The sequence below is a fragment of the Sorex araneus genome, chromosome 4, assembly GCF_027595985.1.
Source record: "Sorex araneus isolate mSorAra2 chromosome 4, mSorAra2.pri, whole genome shotgun sequence".
Taxonomy (NCBI): domain Eukaryota; kingdom Metazoa; phylum Chordata; class Mammalia; order Eulipotyphla; family Soricidae; genus Sorex; species Sorex araneus.
The window spans coordinates 164,576,313-164,595,438 of record NC_073305.1 but is presented as its reverse complement, the minus strand read 5'-3'; the positions used below and the strand labels follow the sequence as shown (position 1 = coordinate 164,595,438).

General features: G+C 43.1%; 1 protein-coding gene across 3 annotated transcripts in view; it reads right to left on the bottom strand.

Annotated features, from left to right (window-relative positions):
- ARFGEF3 (ARFGEF family member 3) overlaps window positions 1-19,126 on the bottom strand; it is a 169,813-nt gene that overhangs the window by 105,739 nt on the left and 44,948 nt on the right. For all 3 annotated transcript variants that reach the window (XM_004609004.2, XM_055137181.1, XM_055137182.1), the window contains exon 5: window positions 2,031-2,099. In XM_004609004.2, coding sequence (XP_004609061.2) covers window positions 2,031-2,099 — 69 coding nt within the window. The remainder of the gene's footprint in view (window positions 1-2,030; window positions 2,100-19,126) is intronic.

Here is a 19,126-nt window from a genome sequence, read left to right as displayed (position 1 = left end):
TTTTTTTGGTTTGGGAGCCACACCTGGCTGTGCTTTTGGACTAACTCCTGGCTTTGTGCTCAGGGATTACCTCTGGCGGGGATCAGGGGACTCTGTGTGGTGCTGGAGACTGAATCCAGGTTGGCTGCATGCAAGCAAGGACCTTACCTGCTGTACTGTCTCTCTGGTCCCATATGTTTACTGTTTGGAAATGCATCTTGAGTCTTTCAGAGTTTTTTTTTTTTTCCATACTCTGGCTCCTGTGAGGATTAGGAAGGCAATCTACTTTTTCGTAAGAGGCAGTTTGGGGAATCCTAGTAGCCTATCCCCCTCCTGGAGGCCCCTGTAACACCTTCGCACCTGCCTTCACCCTAGTTCAGTAAGAGCACAGTAAGTAGCTGGCAGTTACCTTATCCATCCATCCATCCCCATCCTAATCCTGCAGAGTCAAAGGGCCAAAGGGATTCCTGTATCTCAATCCTGTATCTTTGTGAGATCAGAAACCGCAATTGCCCTTTGAAAACCAAAACATATAGGAAGGATTGGAAACAGTCAAACTCAAAAAAACCTGAGCATGAAAAGTGTTGGCTGGAAGGGTGGGGGAGGAGTAAATGAAGGCTGACTACTTAGCTGATAGAAAACTACAGAAAGGCTACAGGACAATATGCCCTGTGGGGATGTTCAAACATTTGTTGTGGTAAAAGGGTGTAGTGAAAAAGTGCACTCTTGTGCATGCGCTCTCTCTCTCTCTCTCTCTCTCTCTCACACACACACACACACACACACACACACACACACACTTCGTATTTGCACTTGCACACGCAAAAAGAAGAGCAACCACTGTAGCCCTTCAAATTCACTTACAAATACTGAAATTCAATTTCTTCACTTATACAGAGTAAAAATGTTAAAGAAAAGCATTTATTCTATGAAAATGCTCTTTTCAGTAGATTGATTTATGTTAGTGAGGTCAGCTAATTGCTTCTTTTTCTTTCAACAGACACATAACAATGTTCTATGCACCCAGTCATAATTTTCATTTTTATCCCAAACACTGCATAACACATGTGTCACCATCCACTATAAATACCACTCAGGATTATTTTAACTGCATGCAGTGACAGACATTCACGAGCTTGATTGTGGTGATTATTTCAGTGCATGCATGCATCAAAACGTCCAGTTCTACATTTGAAAGACACACAAGTTTCATTAGTTAATGATACTTCAATAATGACGAGAAGAAAATGTACCCAAAGCATTTACTCTCTTACTTGTCTTAGTCATTAAATGGTAATCAGTACCATAAAAACAAACAGCACAATAAATAACTGCCCACGCAGGCTGATAATTGGCCTTTCTTTCTTTCCATAAACTCATTTCTCCAGAAAATGGTTGCCTCTTCTTGAGGAAATATGTGTACTCTCATCAAAACTTATGAAGCCTGAAGATGTTCAAGAAATGAAAGGAAAAAAATCCTAATTTTAGTAAAGCAAAGCTTCAGAATGGTGATGTTCCAAAAGCCAAAGGCATACGTTTGATGATTAAGAAGATACATTTTCCGCTGGACACTTTGGGGTGTGCTGGGAGGTACCTGTTATCCAAAGCAGCAATGTAGATGGAAAAGAGAAAGCTTTCCAGTGACAGGTACAAAACACATTTATCAGAGTTTAGAAGATGGGGTGATTTGTAGTGAATAAACATCTGAGTCCTTATACTTGGTCTCTTATAAGCATATTAAAAAATATGCTGAATAAAAAGCAACTGGTCGGTGTAGCACACAAATACCTAGGTGTAGCAGTGTTGGGTGAACCAGTACTGTTATTTTCACAGTAAAGCCTTGAGCCAAAGCATGCAGAGCACTGTGAGTGAATGAAGGACCCCAGAGCCTGCTTCCCACGGATCAATTCCTTAGAGACATTACCCACAGTAATGATGCTTGAGGGCTCACCCCACTACTGAGACCCCGCTCCACCCTGAAGCCTGAACAGGCAGCACACACAGAAGCAGCATGGGAAGGCAGGGGAGACCACCCCCCCCCCAAGACTCACCTCTGCGATCTTCAACACCGCACTCCCATTCAGGTCAAAGGTTGGGGTGTAGGTGATGCACAGTAAAACCTGTCACAATCAGGAGGTGAGGGAAGGAGGAAAATAGAGAAGGGATCACACATTGTGAAGTACAGGTTCATTGCCATGCCAGCTGGGCAGTGCTCTTTCCAAGTCGTTTTTGCTCTTGGCTTTCACTAATGTTCTTTCCCATCCTCCCAATGCTCTTCATTTAGTGGTGCCATGCTGCCCAATACAATCAAAATCACTATCACTGTCATCCCATTGTTCATCAGTTGCTTGAGCAGGCGCCAGTAACGTCTCTATTCATCCCTGTCATGTGCTAGTGTAGCCTGATGGCGTATTGGGGTCAGGGAAATGAGGACCATCATCGTTACTGTTTTTGGCATATCAAGTACACCACAGGTAGCTTACCAGGCTCTGCCACAATCAAGATCAATACTCTAAAAGCTAAAGGCTGCTAAGCCAGGCACTGGACACACACTGTCTAGATTGTATATAAAATATGGGTCAGGATTATTGCTCTCATTCTGCAGCTTCTGGGGACATGGAAACTAAGAGATGAACTTAACTGTTCAAGTAGCAACCCATGGGGCTGAGAGCTATGCCCAGAGAGTCCAACTGCATGGTCTTCACTGCCTCTACCTCCTCCTCATCCCAAGCTCCACTGTAGTTTTCCGCTGCTGTCCCCTTCCCAAACCCACATAGCTTAGAATTTTTTTTCTGAAATACTCTTCTTCCTTCCCATAATTTCCTCAGAATACTGCCTGGGGTTGACTCCTTTTGTTATTCACGGTTCCCTTATTCTCTGAGATATATTGGCAATGTGTGGCTGACATTCGCAAGATCTTTAAGGATTATCAAAAAATTCCACTTTCTACTTATAGAGCTATTAGGGAACAGATCAATAAAAGTCTGGATCATTTTAAGAAACACTTCGAAGTTTGAGAGGCTGGACTCCTACCCATTTGGCTTCTCCCCCAAGTGGTCCAATATGTAAATGCTGGTGTTCTTTGCCCCCTACCCACCCACCATGTCGTACTGTCAGCTGCGTCTACTGGTTGACAGTCCCCTGGGGATCTTTCCATTGAGGTTCTCCCCAATTCATGTTAAAGTGCAGAAGTCTTGTTATTGACTAGACAGGATGTACCCCTCCTACATCAATACTCCCCAAAGAGCTTTTATATGGCTAAAAAGGAATCATGTAGCATACCCATAGATTCTGTCTTTTTTAAGGAAAAAAAAAACAACAATAGTTGCTCCATTGCAGAAAGCCAATATGCATGCATTGAAAGAAAAGTTGTTTATGCCAGTTTATATAACTTAAGATTAGATAAGTTAGACTAAAAAAATTATGGGACTATTCCCCCTTCTTTGATCCTTAAAGTGGTGGACATCCATGCACTGGTGTTCAATAAAAAAACTGCCACCATGGCACACTGCTGGAAGGAGGGGCGCTGCCCTGTGGCATTTCTTTTGGTAACAACTTTCTTTGGTTATGAGGGTTTGGCATGCAAGAAGGAATATGAGCAGAGGACAGCAGAATGCCCAGGATTTGGTCATGGTGGGAGGCTTCCCTTGACCCTGTCTGGTGTCGACTTTCCTGAAACTCTTCTGTCCCGGGTGTTTCTTACGCTTGTTCCACCTGTTGCACATCTGGCTGGTTAGTTTCAGGTCTCAGCTGAAGGATCCCACGTTCTACTAGAGAGGGGCATGGGCTTCTCTCACCACCCACTCAGTAACAGCCTCTGGTTTCAGTGACTTTACATGTGCTATCACCTCCGAAAGGATGTGTGGACCTATTTATTGATCATTTTTCCACTGGATTATAGCAAGGCAACTGTATGACCTAAGGCCCCCTTTCAGACAAAGAAAATCATGCAGCATACCCTACCTATTGAAACGGAACAAACAGAAGGTACTCACCACCACCCCCCCCATCGCCTCCCATAGGGCCACACGGCTTACTGCAGAAAACACTGGATATTGTACCCTCAGGAAGGCCCTCAGGCACTCTCAGATCATGCATGTTTCTGACTCTGGAGTCTTTTGTTTGGGGACCATATCTGTTGGTGCTCAGTGCTTCCTCCTAGCTCTGATCTCAGGAATCACACGTGGTGGGGCTCAGGGGACCATATGGGGTGCTGGGATTGAACCCAGGTTGGCCATGTGCAAAGCAAGTGCCCTGCCCTCTGTACTAACTTTCCAGCTCTCCGCTGCCCTCCTCCACGCCCCTCCTCCCCCCTCCTCGACTCTGGCATATTACCATGCATCACTTTCCTTCCTTGACTGTTTAAAATGCTGTTTTAAGAAACCTGAGAGAATATACAGGGATTACAGCATTTACCCTGCAATGCATCCCTGGCAGAGTGTATATGGTCCCCTGAGCACTGTCGGGTAGAGCCAGCCTACCTTCCCCTCAAAAATTTAACAAATAAAGATAAAAAATTCATGCTGTTTCAGGGCAGGAGAGTGGGAGAATGGCTGGAGGCGGTGTGGGGTGATTTACAGAGGTGGGGAAATTAGATAGTCCATATGGGCTTCCGATCATTTAAGTCCTTACAGTAAAGACTGGTAATACTTTGCAGTATGAAAATAATAATGCTAAGCATTTGAATTTGAACTGGTTAATTATTAATGCTACTTATGGATCTGACGATCATGTTTCTGCCTTCCATTGGTCCAAAAACTCATGGGGGTGGGGGTGGGGGGCTAAGGGTAGGTCTGGAAAGACAGATTTGAAACCCCATCCCATTCTCTGTCTGTACACGCTGTTTGTTGGCTCTAGTGACTGGGAAAACTCTGATATTGGTGAAGAGAATGGTACTGAGAGTCTCAGAGAGGCAAGGAACTTAATTCTGTTTGTTACAGAGAAGGCCCGCAAATATAAGGCAAAGAGAGAAGGCAAAGATCCCTGTTCCCAACCAAGGCTGATTGCACTCAACTTTAAGATGCTTCTCCACACCTCATGTCTGGTACCAGCAGCCAGAGACTCACTGAGAAATAGGTGAAAATGAAACAAGGCCAAATAATAAAAGGGGAAGGAGGACCTTGAAGGAAGGGGACTCTGTAAGTGTTTGCTGTCTGTGGTGCTGGGAGCACGGCGGGTTTTAATTGCAGGCTGACAATGCCCAAGGCCCCCTGTGACTCACAAGAAACAGAAAGGGCACAGACTCCAGGGAGGATGCTGTGGCAGACAGTGAGGATGTATCAGAAGCGATTACCCAGGAAAGTGCGCCCAGTCCCCAGGCAGCAGCAATTCACTGGATTAAAACACAGACTTGGTTGGGGGGGGGGGGTGATGAATCTCAGGGCGGGCAAGTTAATTGAAAGTGTCTGACTCCTGTTGCATAATGAGAAGGCGAAATGTTTAGATTCACATTCTGTGCATGCTGGCCTCAAGGAAAGCAGGAAGGAGTGCCTAAACGTGGGTGGCAATTCCATTAAAACTACATCCCTGGCAGGGGCATGAAAGCATATTGACGACGTTATCACGGAACAATAGGAGCTTGAGAGATGGGGCCTTGCAAGCTAGCTTGCTGGCACGGCGTCCCTAAATGAGCTCAGAGGGGCAAGAGCGGGAACATAGGCAGGGAGGCCTTCTGCCAAAAGGGAGACAGGGTTCTGAAGGCTAATAAAACCAGAGTCACTGCGAAACAATGACTGATGGCCTGCTAAGTACCAGGAGTAATGCCTCCATTAAAAACATGCCCAGAGACCCTGAACCACCAGACTGGAAAGGAGAAAGTGGCTTTATAAGAGTAAGAACTAGGCACCGTGCCTAGAATTTGGGACAGGTGGAAAATGAAAACGAGATGATGATGTAGGTAGACAGGCAGATAGGGAAGGCCCCTCCCAAGGCAATGGCAATAAATTTCTTGGGAAGTAATAGCTCCGATGTTGCAAAAATCCAACCTTGCAGAAAGCTGATAAGGCCTGATAAGACTTTCACCAGGCCAGCAACAGACCCAGAGAAGGCTGCCCCCCCCCCACCCCAGAGAAGCTCCAGCAGAAACAAAAGGCCAGGAAAGGAATTTCAGTGAAGACCATCACCACCCCCAACCCTAACCCCTTTTGGCAACGCCTTAGCAACGGACTTTTACCTAGCTAGAAGCCCCACATGGGGGCAGGTTGGAGAAACCTTATAAAAGCCACCTTGAACAAAAGAAGGGCTCGCATATGCTGTCCACGCCCACGTACTGTTTGTGCCCACGTGGTCGAGCATATGCGGTGTCTGAGCACATGTGTCACCAACATCTTCCCTCTTGAGATGTGTATTTTCATGCTTACATATCTAATGCTGGGATGCATGTAGGGGCTCTCTCTGCCCTTGGAGAAGCCTGGGTTCTTTCTCTCTTAAGTGTGTTTCTCTCTCTCTCTCTCTCTCTCTCTCTCTCTCTCTCTCTCTCTCTCTCTCTCTCTCTCCCACTTTTCTCTCCCTCATCCCCTTCAAAAATCTCCAGATAAAATCTGTTTAACTTCAATGCTGGTCTACTCCTGAAATTTTTTACTGTGAGGTGAGACAAGCACCCAGTAACCCTGGGTCCGGGTGGCAGAGGCGGATCTGGAGAAAGTGACCGTCTTTCTTCTCCCCATTCTCCCCACTTCACATACAATGACCGGTATGTTGCTCTGATTAGAAATACCTTGATTGGGCCGGAGTGATAGTACAGGGGTTTGCCTTGCATGTGACTAACCCAGGTTGGAGCCCCGGCACTGCATATAGCTCCTGAACCTGCCAGGAGTGATCTCTGAGTGCAGAACCAGGAGTAAGCCCTGAGCACCGCTGGACGTGGCCCCCAAACAAAACAGAATAAAAGCATCTTGGATTACTCCTCCTTTAAGGACACATCACTGGCCATCAGAGACACAATGTTCTGAGATCATTTAATAGAGTGGGGCTGTGAAGTCAGGGCTAACATGTTTCTGGTTTTAGTGACAAAATTGGGGCCTGCGATTCTGTGGTTCATCACGGTGTGATTTTGCTCAACATTCCTATCCCTTTCTCCTGGAAACTGCCTTGAGATGGAGAAGGGTGAAGGAGTGGTGCGAGGGGTTAAGCAGAGCACACGGTGCCGACCTCCTGCTGCCTCTTCAGAGAGGTTCAACAAGTCTCTGATGGATTATAAGTAAAAGAGCAAAATCTGCTGCCATTTCACTCTATCATTATATCGATCCCCATTTCCTGGAGCCAAAGAGGGGGGACCCTCTCTGCTACAGCTCTACTTCCTCCCTCAGTACCCATGCTTGACTCTCAGGCCCCAATTCAACCCAAATCATAACTCACTAAGTTCTCATTGCTGTAGGGTCACGAATATAAAGCAAGAACAATTTCTACTATCAAAACCAAACCAAATCAATGATTATACTCATTTGTGAGATGTTAAAATACATATATACATATATGTGTACACATACACACACACACACATATATGTATGTATGAATTCAATTCCTCTGTCCTTCTCGGAGAGCCTGGTAAGCTACCGAGAGTATCTCACCCGCACAGCAGAGCCTGACAAGCTACCCGTGGCATATTCAATATGCAAAAACAGTAACAACAAGTCTCACAAGGGAGACGTTACTGGTGCCTGCTTGAGAAAATTGATGAACAATGGGACGACAGTGCTACAATAGTGCTACAGTGCAGATAGATAGATAGATAGATAGATAGATAGATAGATAGATAGATATAGATAGATTGATAGATAGATTGATTGATTGATAGATAGATCTATATATATGGTATGAGACTTATATCCAAGGAAAGTAGAAACAAAGGTCAGGGGGATTGGTCCGTGGTTGGAAGCCTGCCTCAGGTGTGGGGGAGAAGGCAGTTGGGACGGAGAAGAGACTACTACGACAATGATAGTTGGAAATGATCATTCTGGATAAGAACTGAGTGCTGAAAATCGGTAAAGGAACAAACATGATAACCTCTCAGTACTCGTATTACAAACCATAATGCCTAAAAGGAAAGAGAGAAAGAAGAAAAGTGCCTGCCATAGAGGCAGGTTGGGGGCTTGGGGGATGGGAGTGGCTGGAGGGAAACTGGGGACATCGGTAGTAGGAAATGTACACTGGTGAGGGATGGGTGTTGGAACACTGTATGACTGAAAGCCAATCATGAACAGCTTTGTAATTGTGCATCTCACGGTGATTCAATTAAATAAATAAATAAATAAATTCCACCAAACCTCATCATCCCCATATACTTCACAAGGCCATAGATGCAGTATTAACAAAATCACATTTTATAGAATGCGTACCTTGTTTGAAATGAATAGTATAAGATAATACTATTATAGAAGTGGCAATCAGAGAAGGAGGGAAAAATGCAAAAGCTTTAGTGTCTGGGATTTATGTGGAGCAGTTTAGATATACAGCTTGAGTGTGGGTGTCCCCGCCACCATCCATTAGGCTCAGAACCTTCTGAGCCTGACTTTTGGATTCACACCAGGTGTACACAGTAGGGTTCTGGGCTCTGGGGTGTGGGGAGTCTTGGCCCATGCTGATGTCCATTCTGCTATGTCCATGAATCATCAACCACACACTGAAACCACAGCACTGTGCCTCTATGTGCCTAATTCATCATCATCATCATCATCATCATCATCCCATTGTTCGTCAATTTTCTCAAGAAGTCTCAGTAACATCTCCATTCATCCTAGCCCTGAGATTTTAGAAGCCTCTCTTTACTTGTCCTTCCCAACGGTGCTGCATTGGAGGCTCTTTCAGGGTCAGGGGAATGAGGCCCATCATTGTTACTGATTTTGGCATATGCATACGCCATGGGGAGCTTGCCAGGCTCTCCCATGTGGGCAGAAAACTCTCGGTAGCTTGCCAGATTATCAGAGAGGGAGAACTAGGCTATAAGATGTATAACTAGGCTGTAAGATTCGCAGCCTTGTGCTTCCAGGAGTTTGGTTTTATAGCTTCTAGATGTCAGCTGTTGATGGGATTACACGGTACCGGGGGCAGTTTCTGGGTGTGAATGCCTAGCTACTGGAAAATGGGGTTTCTGGGCACAAGAGGCCCAGTCCCGATCCAAGCAGGCTTGGAGATCTCAGCCCTGGGTCCCGCACACCTGCGTTCCTCTGCCGGTTCCTTCATGCATGAGGCTCACCCAAATGTGTGGAGAGGGGTCTTGAGCATGGCTGTGGCTGGGTTTTGGAGGTCTTCGACTGCTGGGGCTCTGGTCAGGGCAGGGAGGGAAACTCAACCCACCCCCTCTGAGAGACCCCGGTGAAGACAGCCAGGCGTGGGGGCAAGAAACTCTGCATATGCCTAATTATTATTGTAAAATATCCAAATTGATAAGATAGCTTAGAAGTTGCAGGAAAAAATGTTCTGGGAAGCTGAATGTCACAGCCAGGAGGCATGAGAAGCTAAAAGGCAGTTTGGGAAATCAGAAGAGCTGGGCAGGCAATCAGAATTCAGTAAGCCTTCTCTCAGTACTAATATTCTAACAGAACCTTCCTCTGAAAGGAAAAAAAAATCAGCTCTACTAACCAGAGGGAGTCTCCCACGAGATAGATGGCAATTCCTTGCCTGACAGCTTTCACTGCGCTCTGCACTCAACACAGACAAAGGTACCATCTGAGAGCTTCTCATTTCCCAAGGTCCCAAATGTATCCACTATTAGACCGTGTCCAGGGACTCTGGGAGAGGAGAAGCAATTCCTGAACTTACACTAGAAAGCAATCAGTTTATATCCACCTGGGTGTGCTACTCAGACTCCTATTCTCTCATCCACTGTGTTTACTGAGATGTGATTTGGAGTTTGACTAATGCCAAGAATTAGGCAAACAGTAGTCAGTGAAAAAGACAAACCTGAGCTTTTGGTGACACAGAAAGGATTACAGTAAGCTGTGATGAGTATGCCGACTGGGAAAATACCCCATCCTTAGGGTCTAACACTAGACCTCATCATGTTCTCTTCTCTTCATGACACTCTACACTGAACATTTTGTGACTCATATAATTAATAATCACACCCAAGGAAGAAGACAGTGATTTTATCGAAAAGTAAATACAATGTGCACGTGGAACATGTTGAATGAGCAAGAATTTTTTTTTAATTTTCTTTTCTTTTCTTTTCTTTTTTTTAAACAAGGGCTGGAGCGATAGCACAGCTTGCATGCGGCCGACCTGGGTTCAATTCCTCTGCCCCTCTCGGAGAGCCCGGCAAGCTACCGAGAGTTTCCCGCCCACATGGCAGAGCATGGCAAGCTACCTGTGGTGTATTTGATATGCCAAAAACAGTAACAACAAGTCTCACAATGGAGACGTTACTGGTGCCCAGTCGAGCGAATCGATGAACAATGGGATGACAGTGCTACAGTGACAGGGCTCCACCCAACAGTGCTTGGGGAGAGGCACAGTTGCACTAGGGATCAAATCCAGGATATATGCTCTATCACTTGAGTTAGTCTTCTGACCCCTACTCTTTCTTACATTATTAACATTATCTTAATTTACATGCGTGCTTCTGGAGGTGACTGCAGTTTCATTCTCCCAAACATCAGGTGTTATGTGCAAATCAAACTCATGCCAAAACATCCTATGAGGGCTCAAAGAAAATGGTAAAAAATGTAAATCCAGCCCAAGAGACTTTCTCTTGCCTGGAATATAAAAAGGAGCAGAAACTTGAATTCCTGGCAACAGGCACAGTTGTCTATGCTGCTTCCCCACATACTCTGGTCCTGACGGAAAATTCAGCTATGTGATTGAATGCTCACTTTTCTTTCTGGCCTTTCATGTATACTGACTTGAAACTTCATAAAATGGAAAGCGGTTGCATAATTTTTATTTCTTCTAAACACCCCCCAGCTCTTTTTTATTGTCTGGATTGCCAAAGATAGGACAGAAAATTCTGGCACTGAGGTGCCACATGGTGTTCTATGAGGTTCAGGGCACGAGCCAACCCCTGCAGGTGCAACGCAGGGGCGTGTAATGTGCTCAGATGCGCCTCTGAGGTATCACGGAAACAGATTCTGTCCCTGAGCCTCCGGGCACTCCTAACAGAGCAGGCTCAAGCTTGCCAGTCTTCTGCGTTGTTTTGGGGCCTGGGGATAGAACCCAGGGCCTGAGGCATAAAAGGCAGGTAGCTCTACTACTGAGACTCATTGGCAGTCTCCTGCAGATAACAGAATGTTTATCTGGGGTAGTGGGCGGAGCAGGGAGTAAAGTAAACAGAATTTTAGGGTAATTCTTCTAAATTTAAAACACATTTGTGCATTTTTAAAATTAAACCTTTCAGGCTAAGCTGTGTGTATCAATATTTTCATAATCGAGATAGGTTGCCTTCTACTTTACATCATACAAGATCTTAATGGCTCCAGGGTGAGATATTATCATCTTCACACACTAAGGAAATCTTTTTTGATCATTTTTAGTGAATTAATCATAATAAGCAATAGAAAATAAATTATTTAGGGCCTGCTATTTGGGCAGGCTTGGGTGGTGGTTGGGAAAATAGGCAACAGTGGTGGTGGGAAGGTATAATGGTGGTGGAATTGGTGTTGGAATCATTATCACTATCACTATCATCCCATTGATCCTCGATTTGCTCAAGTGGGCCCAGTAACATCTCCATTCATTCTAGCCCTGAGATTTTGGCAGCCTCTCTTTACTCATCCTTCCCAACAGTGCAGCATTGGAGAATCTTCTAGGGTCAGGAATACTGAATGTAATAAATCACTGTGAACAGTTTTATATAAAAAAATTAAACCTATCTTTCCCCTTCTCCCTTCATTTGATCAAAGTTTTCTCAAGCTCTGTATCACTGTCATCTTGGATCAAATGATTCTTGTGGGGGGGGGCGGGGGGTGATGGTGTAGTTGTCCTATGCATACTATTTAGAATGTTTAGAAGCATCCATGCCTTTACTTTCTAGATGGTAGTAATAGCCCTCCACAAAATTAAGAAGCCAAAATTGCCTCTAGGCATCAACACATGTCTCATGGAGGGCAAAAAGGTCCCCAGCGGAGAACCACTGCAGTAATGTCATCCTACATCCACTGCTCAAACCTATACTCCTACCTGCTTTGTGGGCGGAGCTAAAAATCATTGTCTCCTTCCTTCCATTCTGAAGTTCAGATCCAGGACTTCTAGAGGGGACCGTGATAGTCTCTCACCCTGCACCAAGCTTTGCAGATCTTATGGTGAAGGTAACACATAATAGGAGTTTTGTTACAACCCCAATTTAAATTTTGATCCGAAGAAAATGGAAAAAAATTATTTTAATGCATGAAGTTTTTACTACTCGTGACTGGAATTGACTTACTTCAGACTCAAATGATAGATAATTAGAGAAGTCCCCTTCTGATAAATGGCTATTCTGAGAGATTTATTTCTCTAGTCAAAAGAAGATTATGCTAAACTTCCTGAGTACCCACTTTAGAAAATAATGCAGATGACTCATTGATTTATGGTCATGGCTTAGGATCTTTTCTGTTCTCTGTTGCCACTAGTAATAAGATTGTGATTTGTTTATATTTATCAGATGCACTCTTAGAAAACACTGAACCAGTGATATCTAGAGGAAATATGTACTAAGCTATCAAGAATCTAGATAATTGGCTTGAACAAAGAAATGACTCTTTATTATTTTCTTCTCCCTCTAAATTCTAGTGCTTGACAAGCTCTCATTATTAATCTCTAATCAGAAGTCTCACAAATTTATTTTCAGTCAATATTTTCCCAAGTTTCAGTCGTCCTAAAGGTGAGTTGCTGAACACCACGAAGGCATGTATACAAATTTACAAAAAACAAAACCACATCAACCTCACTAAGCTTGTAATATAATAAATAACAAACACTACCTCCTACTCTAAAATTCCTAATTATGCAACTATTAGACTATAGTGAAAGGGATAAACAGTCACATGAAAAATATGTATGATCTTAAGTAAGTGAAAACTTAATTTTATACCTGCACTGTAGCACTGTTGTCCCGCTGCTCATCGATTTGCTTGAGCTGGCACCAGTAACGTCTCCATTGTAAGACTTGATGTTACTGTTTTTGGCATAAAAATCCTAGATATACATTATAACTATAAATATAAAATGACATGTTTAAAAAGAAACATACTAAAAAATCAAAAATGAAAATGGAGGGGCTGGAGTGATAGCACAGTGGGTAGGGTGTTTGCCTTGCACGCGGCCGACCCAGGTTCAAATCCCGGCATCCCATATGGTTCCCTGAGCACCGCCAGGGGTAATTCCTGAGTGCATGAGCCAGGAATGACCCCTGTGCATCGCCAGGGGTGACCCAAAAAGCAAAAAAAAAAAGAAAAAAATTTATCATTACTTTTTCTATTTTGAAGGTCCAAATGTGCTACATTTCTTTCAGTTCTTTAAACTACTCCTTCAAAATATAATTATTTAGTCTCTGACAATATGAACACACTACCTCCTTCATAATCTAACCTCTGAAATTCTTTAGCTCAGCCAGAAAGTCTAGCGCCAAGTCCTAGAATCATCCTGTTTTCAGCTACACTCTGCCAATGCTTCTGATTCTCTTCAAATCAGCTCGGTGCACTTGGCTGCCTGATTCCTTCCTACAGCCACCAACCTGGAATGAATCCTCAGAACTGTTCCTTAGGTTCTCACTATAGGACATTTTCACCATTGTCTCCACTAGATTCTGCTGGTCCCCAAGCCATCCTACAGAATCCTTCCCCTATTGGTACTGTGCTCTACACCTAAAGCCCAGATCATCTCACATCAATCTCTCCCTTGCTCTGGGCAGACTTGCCATTCCTACTTGCTTCCCAACTTGGGACACTCGACTTCAACTTCCCTTCTGGGATCATCTGTTCCTCCGAAATCCTGATTCATACTATGTGTGTGTCTGTCTCCAGGACTTTTCTTCTCCATCAAGAATCTGTTCTTCCTAGTGTAAGTGTCTGATTCCAGACACCTTTCAAGTCCAATGCAAGCAGCATCCCTTTCTTGGAGTATTTATCAAATGTTGATGAGCATAGCTTCTCCTGAATTTTCCTATTGAATTTTTCTTCGGCTACAACATGCACAACTACCTTGAGGTATGAAATCTGTATGTATCTTTATCGCTTTCTTATCAGATTATAGACTCTTGTCTTTGAACAGTTTGCTTTTATTCCCCAAAATTTTTATATATGATTGGTAATAAAATACAGTAACTGAACAAACCAATGAAGATAAAATCTAAGTTAAAAATTTTAAGTACAATAAATTATGGGCTGGAGCGATAGCACAATGGTTGGGCGTTCGCCTTTCACGAGGCTGACCCGAGTTCGATTCCTCTGCCCCTCTCAGAGAGCCCAGCAAGCTACCAAGAGTATCGAGCCCGTGAAGCAGAGCCTGGCAAGCTACCCGTGTGTATTGGATATGCCAAAAACAGTAACAATAAGTTTCTCAATGAAAGACATTACTGGTGCCCGCTCGAACAAATCGATGAGCAACAGGATGACAGTGACAGTGACAGTAAATTATATTTCTTTTTAGGTTACATTATAACAACATGTTTTCATCTGATCTCACAGCTGGAATTTTAAGAAGTAAATTTCCTCAATATGTTCCTTTCTCCTTTTTTTTTTTAACATTCTCCAGCATGCCCAAAACAGTAACAACAAGTCTCACAATGGAGACATTACTGGTGCCCGCTCGAGCAAATCGATGAGCAATGGGATGACTGTGATAGTGATACAGTGAACATTCTCCAGAATGGCAATTTCATCTCAGATGTTTCTGCTCCTATGTATATGAGACTTTTGATAATTTTATAGTCAGTTCTTATAAGTATTGAAGCTCTTCAAGAGAGAGGTTTTAAAGAAATAACCCAGGCTTGATTTCCTAAATGTTAAATATTTAACAATTATAAAAGTTACAGACTATCCAAACTATAATGTACCTACTTAAAAGGATGAAACAGAAACATATTGGCACAAACTAAGTACTAGGTTTTCTGTAGATTCTGGAATAATGGCTAATAGTTAGGGTCCTAAATATATCTGGTGGCTTAGTTGATAAATAAAAATTTACCAAACTCTTCCTCTAAGCTAGAGAGCCACATTTCAATAATATTTTTTTGCTGAGGATTCATAAATATATATGAAGGAACACACATTTTTCTTTGTTATTGAAGAAAACTACCCTGTTAGAGGCTGAGTAGAGAGGGGCTGTAGAAGAGGTAAGAGAAGATTCTTTGTATACTAAAGTATCTCTAATGCTTTTCATCATAATCTGAACATGTTCAGGTGTGTTCACTTTTTATGCAACAATCTTCTCTAATAACTTCAACAATAATGAGAGCTAGTACTGGTCATGTGCATTACATTACAGATTCAAGTCATTTTTGGTATATTAACTTATTTAAGACTCATTACAACCCTAGGACATCTTTATCATTGTTACTCGCATTTTAAAGATCAGAAAACTGAGATACAAATAAATTATTTTTCCAAGGTCACCAGAACCTCCAGAAGTCGTGCTCTTGACACTTTGCTACCAAATATTTTGAAAAGGAAAAATATAGGAAGTTTAAATAGAATCTAATGCTTGTCTTGTAGGACAGTTATAATATGCTTTTCTCCAACTTCAGCAGACAAAGTTGACCACTAAAAGAATCCTCCATGGGAAAAGCAACAGTACAGTGTGTCGGGTGCTTGCCATGCACACAGACAACCCTAGCTCAATCTTGGGCATCCCAGAGTGATCTCTGAATGCAGAGCAGGAATAAGGCCTGAGCACTACTGGTATGACCCCCCCAAACAGAACAAAAGAATCCCTCTCTCCTTCTGTTTCATTATTTTCAGAAATTCTATTACTCTCATGAATCTTTCAGTGCACTAATCACAGTCTGACAAGTCTTTTCCACCTACCTAAAACCAAAAACCACACAAGAAAAGACCAGACACACTGAGCCTTGTTACAAAGCCTTTCCAGAAAAATATAAGTGGCTGTAAGGGAAATCCTATTGTGAACAACTGTGTGAGCACATCTTAGTATCCACACCATCCCAACTTCAACTTACCGATTAAAAGTAAGAACCCGATGATATGTGAGGTCAACTCCTCACTGATTGTCACATCCACATTATCCTTTCTCTTTTTTGAAGGCACCCAGACTGTTTTCTACAATCCCAATTTTAGCTTCTTCTGATTGTCATTTATCCTGGTGGGCCACTGGAAACCACTCCATGTGTTTCCTTCTCCTCTCCATTAGTCAATAACTAAATTACAAACAATTAGTAAGCCATGTGCCAGATGCTCAGTTATGCACCAACGGGATACAGACAATACTAACAACACGTAATGAGTTTTCATTTACTAATTACTTCGCAATCTTCCAGTTGTACCCCAATCAATAATTTAAGATGGATTAGTTGGGAAGACTGCAAAGTAACTTCCCTAAATAGGCCACTTCAGGTAGATCACTCGGCCTCAGTTAGGTTCATACTTGCTGAATGCTTCCTTTCGCCCAAGAAAAAGATAATAATGGTGGAGATATGCTAGCTGCCTTCAGCTGGGGGAAAATCATGTTGGCAGTGATTATTTTGTGGTGTGTAATCCAGTGTAAACTGGATCACTGCCAGTTCTCTTTCAACCCCATTCTCCGCTAGCCTTTTTAAAGGCTAGAACTCCAGGCACATGGCCACCCCAAAGAAGGACCAAGCCTCCCAACCTTCCTTACAAATGAGTACTGCCATGTAACTAAGATTTGCTCAAGGAGATTCCAGCAAAAGTGTCCCCTCTTTCCCAAGCCTGTTCAGCCAGAATGTGACTGTGCTGGCTGTAACTGAGGAACCATCATGAGCCACAAGGCAGAGAAACAAAACCTAAGAGGGTCTCTGATAATGTGGCTCAGCCAATAATGACTTGTGTGTGAGAAAGCAAACTTTTGCCTTATTTCAGCTGAAATGGATGCTAACAGTTACGGGCATACTTCCTTCCCTCTATCTCCTTCCCTGTAACGACATCAGGCTTGCCTTGTTCTGTTTTTTTTTTTCCCTTTGGGTGTGGGGGTGAAATGGGGACTTCCCAAGCAGGACATAGGAGGCACAGAGAACCCCTCCCAGAAATTTTCATTCAACTGGGCTGAGGTCCAATTCAAGGACCAAAGATGCAATGCTGCTTGGGTCTTATGGCGCCAGGGATTACCCAAACCACACTGGGTGTTTGAGGGCTGACAGGGATGTACACACAAACTCTCAGGGGACCAAGAGGTACTGGGAATTGAACTGGGGTCAGACATATGCAAGGTTTGCCTCTTCAGCTCTGTACCATTACTCCAGCCCCTGCCTATCTGGTCATTAACTCTGTCAGATATTTACTACTGCACTGCAGCACTGTCGTCCCATTGTTCATTGACTTGCTCAAGCAGGCACCAGTAACGTCTCCATTGTGAGACTTGTTACTGTTTTTGGCATATCGAATACGCTATGGGGAGCTTGCCAGGCTCTGCCATGCGGGTAGGATACTCTCGGTAGCTTGTCGGGCTCTCTGAGAGGGATGGAGGAATCAAACCTGGGTCAGCCACATGCAAGGCAAATGCCCTACCCACTGTGCTATCGCTCCAGCCCATATTTACTATTATTTACTTTAAATGTTTTTTCCCATTTGTTTAACCTTTGGTTTTTGGCCACACACTATAGTTCAGGAGTCTACTCCTAAAACTGTCTTTGGGGGCCCTTTAGGGGGACCATGTGATATTGAATTGAATACAGGTTGCTTTCAAGCAAAGTATATACAAAGCCCATTGAGTTATGTCTCTGGCTCTAAATGTCACTTTAAAAGACACATAGAAGAGCATTTCTTCCTGCTCTACACTGGACACACCCTGGGGTTTACACCAACCACCCTTTTGGATAAACTTATTGGCCTTGAGTCACTAACCCTTATATTTTCTGCAGATGTTCTGCTTGGCTTTGTTACAAATAATGAAATAACTCAATAGTAATTGATATTCACATCCCCCTCCCCAAATATACTACAGGCCCTGTCAGTTGTTTGGTAGGAAGAGATCTGTCTTTTTCTCCATTGAACCTATCTCAGAATTAATGAGGAATACAAAATACATCTGTGAGGGGATGAAGGATACATGTAGGACTCTGAGCCACGCCTAGTTTGCCCCTTATTGGTTCATGATTTAACTTCTCTGTCTAATCATCTAGAAATGGAGATTATAAATAATGCCCACCCACAAGTCCTTCTGTATAGTCAAGGTTCAATCCCAGGCTAAGTCAAGGTTCAATTCCAGGCTAAATTACATTTCAAATACTGGCCTTGCTATTTCACTAGCTATGATCTCAGAATAAATGGAATTATCAGAGTGTCCGATGCATAATTCATAGTAAATAATTAGCTCATCATTTCTCCTTTGAAAATGTAAAGCACTCACCAATATTTATACCAAGTATCTAAAGAGGTATATAACAATAAGACATCCAATAACCATACTTATCATATGCTTTCTCAGCATCCAGGATTGAATTCTTCTGTATTGATCAAGCCAGTCTTCCCTCCCAAAATGCTCACAGTTCTGACATGCTCAGAGGCAGAAAGCCGGATATAATTCCCCTTAGACTTTGAAGAGTCAGCCGGTTCTATCAATTTATAGCTCCATTAAAGGCTATCCATCAGAAAGAAGGCTGAGAAAAGTCCTGATTGCTACAGTCAGACAAGTCACTAGTGACTTACCTAGCTCCTGCTTCTGCAAAGGCTTTGATGGAAATGGCATACACATAGGAAAATATTACCCAAGCACACCATTATGTAACCTAGATATTAAGGAGTTCCCTATTAGCCACTAAACCCTTTCAAAGGCAACCTATCTTCAGAGAAAGCTTATTTTTGACACTTTATTTGTTCAAGCTGTAACATTTTTGTTTCGATTACACAGCCCTTTTAATGACTCCAAGTTGTATTTTCTTCCCCTCCTGTCAGACAGTAAAATCGTGCAGAATAGTTTGACTAAACGCTTTCCCATTTAATTTGTCAGAAACATTATTGATTTTTTTAGCCCTCCAACTAGAAGTCCGCAGCCTTTTCTCAATAAGAACACCACCACCTGAATCTTGGACTTCATTATTA